Source organism: Micropterus salmoides, unplaced genomic scaffold, assembly GCF_014851395.1.
Source record: "Micropterus salmoides isolate LMB-PRFRI ecotype aquatic unplaced genomic scaffold, ASM1485139v1 Ms_hic_scaffold_23, whole genome shotgun sequence".
Classification (NCBI taxonomy): Eukaryota; Metazoa; Chordata; class Actinopteri; order Centrarchiformes; family Centrarchidae; genus Micropterus; species Micropterus salmoides.
In genome coordinates, this window is record NW_024041484.1 from 21,067,514 (window position 1) to 21,086,250 (window position 18,737).

Here is an 18,737-nt window from a genome sequence, read left to right on the forward strand (position 1 = left end):
GTTGTGTGGTAAGGGGCTATATTCTCCCTCTCTCTGGTGGAAATGTGACTGTTTTTCTTCTTCTGCAGAACAAAGACGACAGTGTGACCAGTCAGCCCACTTACTTTTATTTGTAGCTGCACACAAACACACACTGATGATGATGAAGATGATGATGATGACGGAGTACAGTGCGGCCCAGCTGACCAGAACCACAGACATGGGAGTAAAATAACTCTAAACTCTGACAGTTAAACTAAACAAAGTAAAAACATCTGAAAGCTTCCATGTTTCCACATGTCAGATATATGAGACTTATTCCATGTCTGTTTTTCCACGTGTTTGCACACGTTAACCTCTGATTGAGATGTACTCTTTTAGTGTTGCAACACATTCACATGTCCACCATTACCATTAACTACCTGAGCAATATGCAGTCTGTCATGTGTTCTTATTACTTTGGTAAATATTTCACATCCAGCAAGTTCAACTGCAGTAAAATTCAAGTGTAGCCTACCTATTTGAATAAAACTCAGTGTGTGCTGTGCGTGTACTGTACTGGATGTCTCCACTTTATACTTCTACTTCCCTACATCTCAAATATTGTACTCCTCTACATTTAGTTGATCATTTAAGTTCCTTTGCAGATAAAGATAAATTATGATGTATTATTATTGGTTAAGATAAGACTTCATTGATTGAAATTCATAAGCTTGCATTGTATTAAGTAATTTACCCGCTGTAAATTAACGCATCACTTATTCAAATTTAATAATATAATATACATTACTCTGAAACAAGCCATTCTGCACGACAAATACATTTACTTTTGGTACTTTAAGTATATTTCGATGCTACTTTTGTATTTTTACTTGAATAATATTTTGAATGTAGGACCTTTACGTGAGGTATTGCTACTTTTACTTAAAAAAAAGATCTGAGTACTTCTTCCATTACTTGTCAAGTCAGCAACAATAGGCCCAGTTATACCTTAATTTGCAACTGACGAGGTTGTCGCTAAGAAAGCCCATGAGATGTGGTTGAAAGCTTCTGAAAACAACAAGAAATTTTGACTTTGTTTCAGCTAAACCTTTGTGTTAAATTCTACATTTTACTGACCCAGTTCTTAAAGCTTCTTTATTAGCAGGGTTATTTTTTTTACGTGTGTGTAAAATACTGAATTTGGGGGGTTTAATAAGGAAAATGTCTCAATATATTAAACAGCAGCCTCAACACACAAACCCTGATTAGTTGGAACCCAGTTTGTGTGTCTATAGTGTCTCAGTCTTCTTACAGAGCTGCATAAAAGACTGAGTGTGTTCCTCTGTAAAACAACACTGCCTTCATTTCCCTCATGGTGTGTGTGTGTGTGTGTGTTTTGGTCTCCAAAACAACTCAGCGTTCATCTCAGCATCCATTTACAAAGCTTCCCTTCAAAGCTGCAGCCACCGCCCCTGTGTGTTTGTGTGTGTGTGTGTGTGTGTGTTAGAAAGGGCCACTAAGAGGAAGATGAGGCACAGAAGGAGGATTTTCAACATTTTTCCAGGTTTACATAAACCCAAAATGTCTCTTAGTAACACGGTGTTTTATTAATTTAATTATTCAGCACTAAGAAACAGAAAAGAGTCTAAATATTTATGATAACATACACAACTAAAGCATGAAGGTGGACTGGCTGTGTCAAATATACATGAGACCGGGTATTAAAGTAACCTAGAAACTGCCGTCCTCTACTGGTAACTTCTGGAAACTGCAACAACACTGATATTACTCAGCAGACTTTATTCAAGGCACATCTCCTCCGGCGACCTTAATTTGAGGAGAAATACGAACACTAATAATATTCCAATTGCAAATACATTTTCATTATCCACATGTAGTTATGCAGCGTTATTATGACTTCACATTGAATTTTAGGACCCAGTATAAAACAAACATCATGCATTTGGAAATGGGGGGAAGCTGTTTTACTGAATGTTAATCTGAAGCTGATTTAATTCAAATTAAAACTGAGAAGTGAAAAAGTTTTCTCCGCCAACATGTTAAGTGACGACCTCCATCATCTGAATTTCCTTGTTTTCCCTTTAAGGCTGCAGATCCTGGACTTTGACCACATATTAACACACCACTTGTTTGTGCTAATATGACTAAATTGAAAATGACAGACTTATCTAGAGAACTAGGGTAATTTAGTTTATTACTTGATTGATATAGTTCTTTAAAGCACCACTGAATGGTGATTTATGTACACCATTATCTGTCCCACCCACAAGGCTGGATTACCAGCTGCCCCTGTGATGTATAGATATTTGGGAAAATGCACTCTAAAGCGTGATATCAGCAGACATAACAGCCTTACACAGCTATTGCTTTATTATGGTCTTGAGTTTCTGTCTTGAAAAGAGGGCCCTTGTCAAAACTCATTTTAAGGTGATACTGCATATATGCCTAAACTAAGTTATGTTTAATTAAACAAACAGCAAATTTAATTGGTTAATTCCAGTAGGTTATATTTAGACTCCTACTTTTCCCCCAGAATTTCTGCCTTTATGCTAATAAATCTGTACATTTATCTCTGAAATGATCATTTACGTGAAATGTTGAGTATACCTTACCCCCCCCATAAAAAAATAAATAAAAAAAAGAGACTGTTATCAACCTGTTAGTTACTCTTTAAATCTGATTGCAAAATAAAGCATACAAATAGGCTTTCCTATTTAACATCCCTAATTTTATACTTTCCACTGTCTGGATTAAAGTGGGTGGAAAAGTCTGAGCTCAAAGCTGCTTTTAAATTATGAAATAAGCCTTTATCTTCTGGCCAATCAGCAGCGTTCCTCTTCCCCGTGCGGACCAATCAGAGAGCTGTGCGCGCTCACGAAGCGAGGCAGCGGCTGATTACCTGCTCAGTGTCCTGGAGCGGGACCAGACCAACACCATCACCCGCGTAGTGGTTTTCATGTACGTTAAGGACGAACCTAACGAATGGAAAGCGACAGCGGATCACCTGCCTCGCGCGAAAGTGGAGGTTGACGTCTCATAAGGGTCACTAACTGCTCCGCCGGTACCGCCATGGCTCGGACCGGCTCCGGTTCGCTCCTCGCCCGCCGAAACATCAAGCTGGACTCCTTCCTGAAGCGGAACACGGAGCGGACGGTGTACGAGCGGATCCGAGTTTACGAACCTTGCGTGGTGATTTCGGAGACCATCAACAAGGTGTACATGCACGTGGTGCTGAGCGACGAGAGCGTGTACCTCACCGAGTATCCGCCGCGCACGCTCACCGCAGTTTTTAACTTCAAGTGCGTGCGGGACATCGAGCTGGTGAGTTTAAAAGAGAAACCAAAAAGTAAAGTCAGATTCCACTTTTTCAATTTACAGTAAAAGCTGCTTCACCACAGTGACCAGCAGAAACATCATTAATCAATTAGTCTTGTCGATTGACAGAAACATAATTGGCTATAGGGCAGCAGATTATTTCATTCAATGTCAAGAATAGTGAAACACGTCCACTGCAATCTCAAGAGCAATTTTAAGTTTGATCCACTTTCTTCATGTTTCCAGAGCTTTCAGCCGGGTCTCTTGGCCTTCCTCAGAGAGAGTCGGTCAAGCAGACAGCAAGTGGCCCTTTAGGCAAATTGCCATTTCCTTTTGGCATTGTGTTTGAAAAATATTAATTAGAAGATAAATTATCAAAATAGTTTGGTTGATCAGTCTATCAATTCATTGAATATTTATCAGCAAATATCTTAATCACTGATTAATTGAATCAAGTGATCTCCAGATTCTCAGTTTAGCAGATGCAGCCTACGTTTTTTTTCTTTGTCTTATTGATAGAAACTGAATGTTTTTAGGTTTCAGAGAGATTTTTAGGATTGGCATTTTGCACAATTTTCTGACATTTTACAACCGATTATTGGAGAAAACCATTTATGAATCAATAATTGTTTGCAGCTCTAACTGTGTGACAATTTAAACATAAAACATACATCATACTGTCATAACTAGTCTCCTGCTGTTGATTTGAACTCAGATCTTCCTGGTTTCAACTCACACGTTTTCTGCTGTTATAAAACACTCTATTTGTGAAGAAGAATGAAACAAATCTTATTATTAGCAGTTATTTAAATTTGTAAACTGTTTTCAACCATATTGATCCAGCCACAGCTGAATTAACCTGTTAATGGACCCATTCCTCACGCTGTCCGGACAGTTTCTCATTGCTGGAAGACCTGCCACATATTTTCTGTGTGGTCGATTGATTAAAGTCATTATTTGGAGAATGTTTAACATATGAGCATAAAACTGAAATAATAAAGATCTTAAAGGGACCCAAGACCAGATGGAAAAGCAGGACGAACCAGAAGGACTTTATCATGTCAGATGATTATGCTTTACTTAACTTATATTCAACAGCTTAATAAAGAATTAACCAGTTGACCCATGAACCGGCTGCATTGGCTCCAACATATTCCTTTGGGGAAATTGTGTCCGTCAAAATTACGTCCACAAAAAGTGCTTATTTTTGTCACTGACAGGCTCACACTGTTATACCAGGTGTCTGACAACATAATGCAAATGATTATTTTCATAGCTGATCAATCAGTCAATCATTATTTTCTCGATTAAACTGTCTAGTTGTTTGGTTTATAAGATTTCAGAATATTATGAAAAATGTTGATCAGTGTTTCTCAAAGCCCAAGAACACGTCTTCAAATGTCTTTTGTCCACAAACCAAAGATGTTTGGTTTACTGTCACAGAGGAGCAAAGAAACCAGAAAATTTTCAGATTTAAGAAGCTGAAATCAAAGGTCACTCAAACGAATTAATCGATTATCAAAATAGTTTGTTAATAATTTACTAGTCGACAACAAATCGATTAATTGTTGCAGCTCTAACACCCGGTTAAACCCCTTGTTTTTAACAAGAAACAGAAGTCTTGCTCAAGGATAATTCAAGATCTGTAATCTTGTGAGAGGCCAGTTGTTGCAGGAAGACAACAGTGGAAACGTGAGTCAGAGTTGGAGAGAGGAGTTCGTTGTGTTGGAGTAACATTAGGAAATAAAGTCTTGCTAGCAGTTCCTCTACGTCCACAACAAACTTCTCGTTTCTACCGGCGGCTGAAGCCATCTACTACACAGATTCTAGTAATTTCAACACCAAAATATGTGAAAATAGAGCCCAGGTTTAAAGAAACTGAATTATCCTTTAAGTGCTGCACCTGGAAAAACATTATTTTTAACAAGCGATGGAGATAAGCATGGAGGTCACCTGATGCTCTCTGTTTCTTTTGCTTTTACTTTAAATATAAAGCATGATTGCAGCACGATTTATTCATAATCGCGTGCGACTGCAACTATCATTATTGATCAAGCGCAGCTATTAATAGTATACATGGTGTCTTTTAGTCTGCAACTAATTTTTTCAACGGGTAATCTGTTAAACAAAATAGTGAAAACCAGTTCCCAGAGTCGAGTGTGACGTCTTTAAATGAGCAACAATTATAAAACAAAGCCAATCAGGAAATGTGTTCTTCACATTGGTTCTGACTATCTTTTCTTTATATTTGTTTGATTGCCACAGTGAACGGACCTTCCTTTCAATTATTTGCCTGTTAAATAGATAAAGTGACAGGAAGTCTGAATATCTGAAAGCTTGTTCAGGTGACGTGACTTTAAAATAACTATAACAGGAGTAAACGGGAGTAAATGATGCTTTGCTTTAATTTCTCAGCTAATTAAATATATTCCAGATGTCAGTGTTACATATCATGAAAGATAAGATAAAAAATTGGATGAAGAACAAATAATCTTCTTGCATATCTCTGCAACACACAGTACAAGTGAATATTCCTTTCCACTAAGGACACGAACTAATCAGGAAGCCATTATCCTTAGATTAAAATTGATTGATCCAGCAGCTTGACTAGATTAGCGAGGGGTTTAAAATAGATTCAAGCTCAATATACGAACACATAATATGTTGGTTGTTGTGTCCCTACCAATGTTGAGACCAAACCTACGGCCTTGGTAATAACCTATTAACTTGTTATGTCACGTAGTTCAGAGTTTAGAGGTTTAACTTCTACTTCTTAATCCGATCTGCATTAAACGTCAGATTATGGTCTATGTTGACCTCACTATGGTTCAAGCAGGTGTTAAGCTTTTTTATATAGAGTTGTCCACTTCGGTCGCAGATATAGAACTGTCAACCTGAGTCTAATCTTTGCCTGTAATGATTTTTTAAAAGAATTATAAAATACTAAAACGTGGTATTGAAGAAAAAAAGTCAAAATAAATAAATAAAAGAGCAAATATTGAAAGACATTTGAAAAAATAGAGATACCGAAACATACAGAAAATATAATAATTAAAAAATCTACATAAATAAATGTATAAATAAATATCCAAATAAATTAAAGCAGAAATGAACAAATATATAAATACATCAATAATATAAAAATAATATTAAAAACAAATCTGAATAAACAAATAAATATCTAATAAATAAATAAATAGAAGAAATACAGAGAATGACAATATTCTGAATTTTAATATTGCCGTTTCGTTCATTAATTAAAAATTTTTTGTGTGCAAAACGGGACCTATTCTTCTATTTAACTAACTTATTTAAGTGAAATTTATCCAAAACATTAAGTTAACATCACTAAAACACAACAGAAAATATGTGAGTATTGAGGTGATGGGATGCTGTACATGAGGCTAAACATCACAAAGACAGATCTTTTTCTCTGTTTTATCTAAACAGGTCAACGACCTCCCAGACTTCCTCCGTGGGAAGGACAGGGAGCTCTGCCAGCATATACGAATCACCTATGTCACCGAAAAGCCTGCTGCGAAGGGGCGTGATTGGCTGAGGAGAGACAGGAGGGAGGGACTTCCTCCTGCAGCCCCGCCTTCTCGCAGAAACAGCTTATACCCAACAACAGCACACACCTTAGAAGGTAAAGACGAGTGTTTATATGCTGTTTTAAAATTTGGTTGAGCTCAAAGCGGAGTTGAAGTGTAACCACTAGAAGCATTTCAATTTCAAGCTGAAGCCGTGTAGGCACTGTCTTTGGAAACCTTGCTTTGAACTAGCAGTTGAAAACAAGTGAAATATCACTAGATGCTTAATTAATAAAAGCAGCAGAAATGTCATTTGACGAGTAAAATACTTAGTAAGTGTAATTGAGGTAATTATTCGGGTGAGAAGTAGGGTCATTTTGCCATTATTTCTATTGGAGCCGGACTTCTTTTTGCAACCAGAAGAGTCGCCCCCTGCTGGCTGTTCGATAGAAAGCAGGTTTAAGGGACTTCTGCGTTGGCCTCAGTTCTCTGACCGGAAGCTTCCTGCTTGGTCAGTTGTGATGGTGTAAGTTGAGCCCCTCTCTCGTGGAGTACAATGGTAAAAGGGCAGAGCAATACAATAAACCACATAAAACACACCTGACATAAAAAGGTAAAGAACAAAATCCTCCGGTCAGATGTGATGATGTAACTTGAGCCCCTACACAAATTAAATGAGATGAGAATATATTAGCGTACTACACAAGTCTAAGCTAGCAAGTGAACTTATAAACACAGTTTAACAGGAATGCCAGAACACGTAAAGTTTTATGACCACGATGTTGCTCACATCCCCCATGGAGTAAGAGCAAAATGTAAGGGGTAAGGGTGGGAGACCCTGTTTATAGGGAGGAGTCGCATGAAAGTGAATATAGGGGTACAGAAGATAAACCTCAAACGTTCGTCATATTGGCACTTACATGTCAGGTAATGACAAATTTATTTGAGTCTAAACATATTGCTGCTGTAAATGAGATTTTCTTACATAAGCCATAAAAGTATTTTAAATTGTATTTGAAGTGTGCGTGGACTGTGAGTAGTTGTAAGGTGCAGTGACAGCGGTTCAAATGTCAGTTACATCTACTCTGTGACAAACAACAGCACAGAGCTCATGTGTTAGTTCTTGGTTCCTTTCCTCTGGTACATTCAGCTGTAACTCAAACCATCCTGTGTCTTTTTATTTCCCCCACAGGATATCCTGCACAGAGGTAAGCATTACACACACACACACACACATTCACATTCATTGTTAAATACACTACTTCTGTGTCATGCTATCACGTTCCTCGTCCAAAGCAAATCTGAAACCAAGTGAAGAGCAAGTGCTGGATTTCAGGATTCATTTGGTAAAGTTCTGTTAATGGCCTTATAAAAGATGCTTTATATTTGCTTGGTTTCTTATTGTACTGAGTATTTTTACTATGTTGACTTCTGACTTATGCTGGCCACACACTAGAGGATAACTGGGACGATTTTCGGTCTAATTTTCTCCTCCCGACAATCGCAGGGGCGTTCACGAGCCAAGGCTGGCCGGAGGGCTTTACAGACATAATCTTAAACTCGCAGACTAGATCGGAGGCACCCTGATTTTGAATCGTAAATATTCAGCCTCAGGTTCATTGGTTCATCCACAGTTTTATTCTCTTTTTTTGGGTTTTCTGTGCAAAACATAGTACACACAAATGCAACTATCTGACGACGACAGTCTACCTCTGTGCTTGTCTATACTGAAGTCACATTTGATCATGGAAGTTTCTGTAAGATCCCTTGCACCACCACTCTGAAATTGTTTATTATAAACGCCAAGTGTGTGGTCCTGCGTCTTGAATGAATCGTCTCAGGTGTGTGACCCTCGTGCATGTTTGCCTCTCTGCACCCTGGAGAAGCACAGTAATTCTAATGACTAAATTCTCGCTGGGCTGAACTCTGTAAACACTAGATTAGGGCTTTTTTTTTGATTCAGAACTAAAGGAATTATTTGACCCTTAAGACTTTCAGCTTCCAAATTTATCTGATTTTGCTTTTTCCCCCTCCTGTCAGTGTGCTGTAGAGATTCTGTCTGGGAGTCATGGAAACAGGCAAACTCTTTGAGCTATAAAACCTTTACAGCTTTTGTTGTCTGCAAGGCCACAAGAGAATGAGGGAGAAAGAAGGTGGAGGGTTAAACTTTAGGAGCTTACAAGTGTACATACCTGCATTTATATACGTGTGTGTTTGTGATCACTGACCTCCATTAAAATGTCAAAACATTTCACAACAAGTGACCAATACCTTCCACTTTCGGTTGGTAAACTACTAAATAATGCGTTAAATGAAAGCTGCCTCACTAAAACCGGGCTCTATAATGAATCCTCCTCAGTGTCTCAGGTAACTCATGACTTATTTAAGAAAAACGAGACATGTTTCACTTCAGTTCACCTGCTGCTCATTATCATTGTTCAGTGAGGATGTTTAAAGAAGTGCAACCATCAACAACCAACATTTTATAAAAGTTTAATTTTCTTTGACTGAGATCCAAATGTATTTATTTGTTTCAGAAATGGAATTAAAACGTACGCAGCATTTTTCCAGTATATAAACAACAAATAGTATATTTAACATTTAGAACTGCAACTAATGATTACTTTAATTGTTAATGAATTTGCAGACTATTATTAATAATAGCCAAAAACGCATATCGCAAGTTCTCATGGACCTAGCCTTTAAATTGATTGTTTTATCTGACCAGAGATATTTGATTTGATAAAAACAAAGAAATCTTCACATTTAAGAAGCTGAAGACATTTAAGATTTATGACATTTCGGTGTTTAAAAACAACTTGTATTACATTTGAAGGAAGAATGGTATGTCTTAACCATGTGTCCACCAGGACACCTCTACGATTAGTACAGTATATTTTAATCGAGAGCCAGTCAGTGTAAAACCTGCTTCACCACTCTTAACCAGCCTAATTTGGGGGTTATTTTTCAGAAATGGTTTCCCATACAATATGTTTATGTAAAAAAAGATGTTATCTCTGCCAACATACTGTCACCAATAATTTTATCTTTTAAATAACTTTAAATCTAAAAAAAAATGTAATATGAGTTGTCTTCAAGACAGATCTACAAAACAACTATCAAGAGAAGATTAAAATTGAAGTCAGTTACTTTAAAGTAAGAGTTAGTCCACTTTAGCACCTTAACCTTGACCTTATTTCAGTTACCAGAGTATGTATCATCATAAGAATTACAATTAAAAACATTTGTACTGTAGTTTCAGCTCTACTTCATATAAACATTTTGTGTGAAACTCTGAAGTAAAATTTCCTTCCAGGATGAATTGCATGTCCCCAAATTGCTTTTAGGAAAACAAAATAGAATATGAACTGAATATTAGGCTTTCTGTAAACACCGTCATCCTTGTTAAATTATAGAGTGAATAAATGAATTATGTGAGTTTGTAACTATTTGGATCCATGTCGTTCTTTGCATCCTGTTTTTTTAGTTTGTCGTGTCAAGTGGGGTTATATTCATCCTTTTAATTCCTCTGTGTTGTGTGTTTTAAAATCTCCCCTGAGTTTGTCGTTAAGAGACGAGAGGAAGCCCGAACAGATTTACTGTCATTGAACTCTGAATTGTTGCCTGGTTACAACAAATGCTGCTATAAAACTGACGTGTGTGATGTTAACGCTGTCTCATGTGTATCTGTCTTGTTGCTCAAGTTCAGCCCTGGGAGGTGATTAAACACACATTCAGAGAAGTAAGGGACATGAAAGCGGTGTACAGTCATTGAATCATTATTTTTTTAATTACTGGGCAGCTTTATTCGCTGTCAGCAAATACACAATACACGTCAGACAAAAAAGAAAATCTTTGCATCGTCAGACAACTCAACTGAAGACAGTTGAATCAGGACAGACTTCATCTGAGTGAACAAATAATTTGTTGTCATGCACACAATGAATACTAATAATTAAAATATGATATTATATGTTAGTCATGTGTTTACAGCTTGTTCTGCTGCTCCCGAGTGTCCAACACATCACACAAGTGCAGATTTTAGATAATGTTAAATGTGAAAACTTGAAGTGTTTAAGGTTTTATTTTACTTGTATTGCCTTTTTTATTGATGTTGTTTAAAGGTGTGTCACGGTTGACTCTGAAGTGATTTATCTGCCTTGTGGGGTTTTTGTTAGTAATTAAGGCAAAGTAAAAAAAAACAATCAGATACCAGTAATAAATCAGTGTCGTTAATAACCTTAATGACGGCTGCATTCCAGTTCAGTGTTTCTGCTCCCAGTATTTTGCATCATGTTGGGACAACAAAATGGAACAAAGCCATCAGAATGTTATTAAATTCAAAATGTCTGCAAGTCAAAGTTAATCTCATCCACCTCTCCCTGTTCACCAGGGACCACAGTGAAAGGAGGACAGAGGAGGTTCATACTTTACCGCCCACACGTTCTGCCTCCTGTCCAAACCCGGAGACTCTGGGCCTCCTGAGGGTCCCACGCCCTCCTACCCAGCCTCCATCCACAGCAACCTCCCCCACCAGCTCACCCACCTCTCCTCTGTCACCTCTGGCTCAAAGACTGAACATTGCTGAAACTCGCCAGGTACGGGAAGATGGATGGATGGTTGTAACTTACATCAAAGCTGTTTTTTAATTGTGATCTTAATTGGCAGCGAGGACCATCAGACACAAAAGGCTGTTGAGAATCACATAAACCTCTCATAGCTTTTACAGACACATGTAGCTTGAAGGAAGTCAGTTCACAAAATGTAAACAACTTCATCACACAGTGCTTTTGTGTAAATGTACATGCAAATGCTTTAATGTTCTTGTATTTCTTTCTTCTCATTCAAGAAATGCAAAAACAATTGAACAGGTGTTGGTTGCAGCCCTATGGAAGTCCTAAACGGCAATCCATTCAAATATTTTTTTTTAACTCCATTTTTCCTGTGATAAAATTATTATCAAAATAAAGTTAAAATTATCCTGTAATTTTCTCGTGATCTTCAGATAAAAAACCAGAGCTGAATGCAGGGGTTGGCCGGTGTGTTATATTTGAATCGCCGCTTAGGGCTTCTGTACAGCTCTAAAGTATTTTGTTGCATTGATTTCAGCCATATTGTCCAGTCCAGTTGCTTTCATCAGCGTAAAATATTACAGTATGGAAAGTAAGAGTAGAGGCTTGAAAATAACAGACGCATTGAACACATTGAGCTTTATGTCTCTTTTGAGATTTATAAGCAAAAATAATAAATAAGACAACAATAAATATTTGAGAGAAAACAAGCTGCTGATGCTGAAGCAGTAAAGCTTCCACTCTTCGGCCTGTGTATCAAACTTCATTACTTTCTTGTTATTTCATCTGAATTGTCTATCTTAAGACTATATTTTTTGTTTAAGCAGCTATGCTGATGCAGTGAGTACTTAATACATGTTCCCAAATTTATGTGAACTGTAAAAAAGAAAAGAGTATTGTTTTGGTATCTGGCTTGGCATGGCTTTCAGAGACTGAAAGCAAACACCTCCTGAAAGCCCTTTCTACATTTAGGGATACAAAATGGCACCAAAGACAACAACCCATTTTGTGTTGATGTGATGATCCAGGTACCGAGGAGGATCGGTTCAGTTCTGTCTCGCCTGTTGAGAAGAGACTCTGTGAACAGCAGAGAGGAGAGGGAGGCTGAGCTGCATCTGTACGCCGTTTCACATACGTCCAGACTTTACCTCCATCTACAGAGCTCATGGAACAGCTTCATTATTGTGAGTGATGATGGAGACACACATGAAGAATTAGTGTGGCATAGTTAAATTCTTTTTTCCTATTGCCAACAAATTCCACGAAAAAGACCAAAACCAACAATGTGTTAGTTAATACTTTCTGACTATTCGGTGTTGTCTGTAACTCAGAGTTTACTGGTTTCTCCTGAAGACTTAAATATGTAAAAACAGCGTACAAATACATAGTTTAATTTTTTTTTTAAACTATTGAGCTCTGTGGAACAACGAAATAGGATATAGCAGGCTTTGAATTGAAAGGATACATTCATTGTTGAGATTTATCTCTTCATGGGATTTGTTGACAATCAAAAGTTGCATGTCATTTTGTCCTTTAAAAGACCACTCCACCGATTCAGCATTGCACTTGTAGTGGCGCTCCAATAACAAAAAAAAGGCCACTTGAGGGAGTCTGAAGTTGTCTCCAATGCTTAGTCGTGTGAAACAATTTGGTCTACCATGGCATATGCATTTAACACTTTATTTTATGCATATTAAAAAGCTGGCTGCATTGGATGAATGATATAAAACAAGCTGGTACATATGCAAGAAACAAAAAAGGTACTAAGGATACATACACTGACACATAATAATATCTAATGCCATGTATTCTTCTTTCTACATTACCCACAACGCCACCCAACATTTGGGTGTTTTACGGTAATAGCTGCTAATGTAGCCTCGCTAGCCTTTAGCAGAGATGAACAGCAGGCTACAGCGGTCTGGTAAGCTCACTTCTTCTTTCAAATCCACAGCTCCCTCTGGAGCCACAAAAGGCTTACATGCAATTTTTTTTATATATGTAGTAGAACTCACTAATAACTCTAAACAGAGTTCCCCTTTAAGGTCTTACAAACATGGTGACCACATGTCCGACCATTATAAAGTATCTGAAAAAAATGTCTTTGGATGTTCAGTTGATGCCAATTAATTATTTGATAATGCACTGATCTGCTTGAGACATCCCTACAGAAAAGCAATACACCTGTTGTAGTTTGTTAATGGAGAGATGTTCAGCACTCCAGTGTCTTCATATTAGTGTGTGTGTGTGTGTGTTCAGAAGTCCACTCTGTTGTTGGACCCGCTCTACAGAAGGAGGTGCAGCGCTTCATCCGGCTCCTCTCGTGGAAAGCAACTTCCTGCAATCAGGTAACAAAACTCTGTTGTGGCAAAGTACAGGATTATAACAGAGGCCCAATCATTATTAATGACCTGCTGTTTGTGCGTGCAGCTGGGAGCGGACAGCTCACCTGTTTGGTCAGCTGAGCTCTGAGCTCCTGCAGGAGGAGATCAGTGTGGAGAGTCTCTACCTGCTGCTGCAGGAGCTGAAAACTGCTGCTCACCGCAACGTCGCACTACGCAGACTCTTCTGGAGGGTGAGACATTCAAGCACATGTTTATACTTCGGTACTAACGAGGACCCTCCTTGACATTAGTCATTCCCTAGCCCCTAACATCATAACTACATGCCTTAACCCAGTGAACCCTTTTCAAGCCAAAATTAGATTTAATTTTTAACAACAAATAAAATATTGGGGTAAAATGGTAACAAAAAAAGTAGAATTTTTAAAATTAACATCTACATCATGACCTGCTTTTTTTTCATGAGGTTTCTCATGAGGTATTGCTGAACAATGAAAAATGCAAGTTGCCCAAATTGCCGGAGTTTTTAGATAATAAATTGTGTATTGACAGTAAACTTGAGAACAAGATACACATGTTTAGAGCTGCAATGATTGGTCGATTAATCTATTAATTGATTTGTCACAATGAATCAGCAGCTAATTTGATAATCATTGTTTTGAGTTAATGACTATCTGAATATCTTCAAGTGTTTTTGAACTGTTTGTCAGAGAAAACAGGACATTTGAGACGTCATCTTGGGCTTTAGGAAACTGTGATGGACATTTTAAAGCACAAATAACTAATCCACTTATTGAGAAATGAAAATAATTAATAACTTTATTGAAATCCAGCAGCTCAACTTATCTTATTTACATTTTGATATCCAATCATAATGTGGGCTGAATTCAAATATAAGAATCCTTATTGATACCAGGTGTAAATGCAAAGAATGCAAATGAACACCATGAAAAATTGCATTCAATCCTTTATTTAACTGGCAGTGAAATGTTTTGTTTAATCCATAATAATATATTTTATAAGCTTATGATATTTTTCTATGTATAATCGTTATCAGTAATGTAACAATTAAATACTCAATACCTCAGTGCAGTACTTGAGTAAATGTGCTTTTGTTAAAATCAGGTGGAAATGGGATCCAACTTGAGACAAAATGTCCCCACTTTGGTGCTCAGAGACACTAAAATAGACTTGAGGAGGTTTATAGTTGCAGTTGGGTGAAGACTTGTCTTGTTCTGTCTGTTTCAGTCCAGTGACGTGTGTGTCTTCCTGGTTCAGTCTCTGGAGGAATCTCTCCACGACTGTGAGAGCCTCAGAGGAGTTTACACAGCAGATCAACTACTGTAAGCTTCAGAGAGAGTGTGTGTGTGTGTGTGAGAGAGAGGGTTAATGTGTGTCTGAGCTTACACCTTTAATACAATCAGGGAAGTTGCCCTTTGAGGTTGTAAGCTGCTCTGTTCTTACTCAACACACTTAACTGACCAGTTTAGTCTCACTCCTGTCCCTTTCAGAGAATAGTGTTTATTTTTATTAGAACTGCATATTTAAATATAAAAAAACAGATCTATTATTCCTGTCCACACCAGGTTGACTTATTTTCCTGTACCTTCCCAGTCCTGTGATGAATAGTGAAATTTTCTTACATCCTGCAGGAATCCCACATGAATCCAATGGCTCACAGGGTTCCCAAAAAAATGTCAGCCTATAGTAAACATTAGCATTTCCAGGTCATTTTAGTTGGGACCTCTGTCCACAGTGAAACACCTGAAAATCATCAACAACTGGATCTTCTTCTGCTTTCATGTCTCATAAACACTAGTAACAGAAAGAATGAGACCGCAGAGACAAGCGGCTGGATTGTGTTTTCTCCGTAGGGTGGCTGGACTTAACCTTAGAGACAGTTGAAAGTCCAGAGAAGTGAATCACTGCATTGTTTGTGACGGTTTACTGTGGTATATTTGGACAAAGGCTCTGAGAGTAACACGAGCTCAAATCTTCTGTTCAGACTGAGCACTCTGATCGTCCAGACACTCGCCGTCATGTTCAGAGAGACAGAGGTCGAGCCGGCCAGACTCAGCCTGCTCTCTGCCAAAAAGTAAACATCCCACCTCTGTCTTCCTCAGTCTGTCTATTTGAATAACTTATCATTTAAATGGATTAATGTAATTTTCTGCTCCCTTTTTAAAAGTAATTTTTTCTCCCTGCAGAGGCGCTCTGGCCTCCAGAATGCTTCTTGCCTTGATTTGTGATCCAGAGCTACAAACACAGAACCAACGATCTCTGATGGACTGTGAGGTGAGCTGCTTTCTACTCACATTAATAATATTATCATTTAATTTGTGTTCAATCTCACAGTCGTCCTTCTCTGGTCTCTGTTAGCTTCAGGCTTTGCTAGCAGAGTATCTGGACGCTGCCTCCTCTCTGCTGTTTGAGATGCTGCTTTTAGGCCACGAGGTGAGTAATTTGTTCAGGGTCTGCTGGTTTACATACATAGATAATGTTTAATATCTGCAAAGTCTTCTTTGCTTTTATTGTTTTAGCATTAACACTGCTGATATTATACTCTAATCCTCAACTGATGATCTTAGCATCATACATGGTGCCACTTTGAGAGAAAACCTGTTTTTTAACAACTAAATCCAAATTATTTAATTACAAAATTATTTGGCCTATGCATATTCTGTATGGGTAAAAAATCCAACCTCTACAACAATCAACCTTTACATGAAAAAGTATGGCAGTATTACAAGTATTGTGGATTAGGACAGGCTTCAGCACTTCCCGGTCAGCACACCCAGTCTTTTGAATTCAGCCTGTGACACTTTATTGAAACTTCTTTTAGGCCACCAGATGTTCTTCTACTGACAACGTCCTGTCTGTTGGCTGGATCCTCCAAGTCCTGCAGCCTCATCCTCACCTGGTAAACTCACTGTCACTCTGTTTAGCTGAGATGTCTCGAAAATTGGTATCCTAAAATAAACCTGACCAAAAAGCTATTCTTTCTTTACTGCCCTCCACTGTGTTTTGTCCACCTCAGCCTGCTAGTTTTGTAGCGTTGCTCTCCTCAATGACAGCCGGGCTCTACTGGTGCGAGCGACTCTTGAGTTCTGACACCTGGATTGGCAAAATGCATGAATACCCTCAACTCTGATACAAATACACCTGTTATCAAATCTGTTTTCCCTTTTTTTATTTACAAATATTAGAGTACAAAACACTTACGTAGTAGCTTTTCACTTTTAGCGGCCACTGACTGTCGCTTTGTTAAAACATGTCGCCACACCAGACCACTAAAAGGGACAGGCATCTAATTGAGACTGGGCTTTTTAAAAAAGTTTTAAGGTAAATTGCCAGCAGCAGGTCATACCAGCTGTTGCTAATTAAAATGAATTCTGTGAATAACTGCAAAACATGACAAAATTAAACTTTGTGTGGCCAGAGTCTGCACAGAGCTAGACCATTTGTGAGAGAAGTTTTTTATGGTTTGAGCTGCTTCTCTAGCAGGTTATGCAGCACCCATGTTGTATGTAGATAGAAGTTTAAAAAATCCATAACATAATAAACATAACGGTTCATTATGTAAGGTCTTAATACACCACTGATAACATAGTTATGGATATTATATTCAATTTTTGCCAATAGATCCTCCTGAATATTACATACTGGACCTTTAAACTAAATAAATAACAGATCTTTGTGTTGCTGAAATAGAGGACTTAAGGCTGATCTCTTCTCTCCCTGTAGCTGGCCTTCATTGGTTATCAGGCCCAGCAGGTGGTGCTGGTTTTGTCAGAACCACAGGAATCGTTTCTGAGTCCTGGTCAGTCAGTTCTACTATTCCAGCGCTGTCGCCTCCTGCTGGCCTGCCTGCAGTACAACAGCCAGCTGGCACAACACCTCCGGTCCAACTTCAGAGAGGAGTTCAGGTTTGTAGAAGTCGTCATTAATTCGCAGTGTCAACTTAATCTTAAATCACAAAGATTGGGTTTCTGTGTTAAGACGAGACCTTGATAATCTGAGTTGAGAATCTGGGTTGAAGGGTCCGTGTTTCTTCCCTTCAGGTACTTTGTGAAGCTGCCATGTGCCGAGGAGAAGCTGCCGCCTCACTACCCGATCAGCCAACCAACTCTACAACTGATCGAGCAGATCCTGACCCTTAATCAGCACAGATGATTGTACACAAACACATGTGCACTCAAACCTAAACACTGTGACAGTGTGTGACTTTGTGTGACAGTCTGAGTGAACTGCTGCTAATACAGATGAAACAAATGATTACAGCAGACGTAGCACTACTTGTTTCTACCATGTATATTTGGTTGTTAAAAAACTGCCTATAATGCTGTTAAGTCGTAAGATACAGAGACTGTGACATGAAGGAGAAAGGGACTAAATCAGAAATCTTCTCCAGCTTTAATGAGTGTTAGCTGACCAGGTATTACTAATAAAGGAGGGAATTCTGCATGTTACTGAAACCGGTTCTCATGTCTGAATGAACATTTCTCGAATAGACCTCTGCTGTTATACTTATTTAAGGTACTGGTTAGACTCCAGAGAGGACAAACCAGGTCAAACGTCTACAGACAAATGTGTATAACAAATTGCATTTTGTTATCAAATTTGTAGAGACATTTCACTAAAACAAAACACTATTTGAGGCCCTAGAGGAAAGGTCAGAGGATCACCAAAGTCAGTAGCTCTGGGAAGCATGGACGTGTGCACGAACTTTCGTGGCAATCCATCATATAGTTGCTGAGACATTTCAGATTGGATCAATTCAAGACTTGTATTGTTCGCATCACTAACAAACTAACAAATGTATAGGTTGTCCTGATGGATTAGTTCAACCTCAAGCTGATAAAAATATTAATGTAAAGTTGCAATGGGAGTTTGCTTGAGTTTCTGGTCTCTGTGTGTCGGATTATGCTCGCTCATGAGTTCGAGCGACAGACCAGGTTGTGATCTCAAAACCGCACCGTGGCCGCTGGAAACTACAT

At 38.3% G+C, this 18,737-nt stretch overlaps 1 protein-coding gene across 1 annotated transcript; it reads left to right on the top strand.

The window, feature by feature from the left end:
- The first annotated feature begins 2,916 nt into the window (after nt 1-2,916).
- On the top strand, nt 2,917-18,215 carry cunh12orf56 (chromosome unknown C12orf56 homolog). Its single transcript, XM_038738600.1, has 14 exons — nt 2,917-3,303; nt 6,748-6,943; nt 8,020-8,035; nt 11,221-11,425; nt 12,427-12,582; nt 13,658-13,746; nt 13,829-13,973; nt 14,989-15,083; nt 15,746-15,835; nt 15,948-16,035; nt 16,120-16,194; nt 16,583-16,660; nt 17,485-17,666; nt 17,802-18,215. The coding sequence occupies exons 1-14, from the start codon at nt 3,052-3,054 to the stop codon at nt 17,911-17,913; spliced, it is 1,779 nt and encodes a 592-aa protein (XP_038594528.1). The 5' UTR covers nt 2,917-3,051; the 3' UTR covers nt 17,914-18,215.
- The last annotated feature ends 522 nt before the right edge of the window (nt 18,216-18,737 follow it).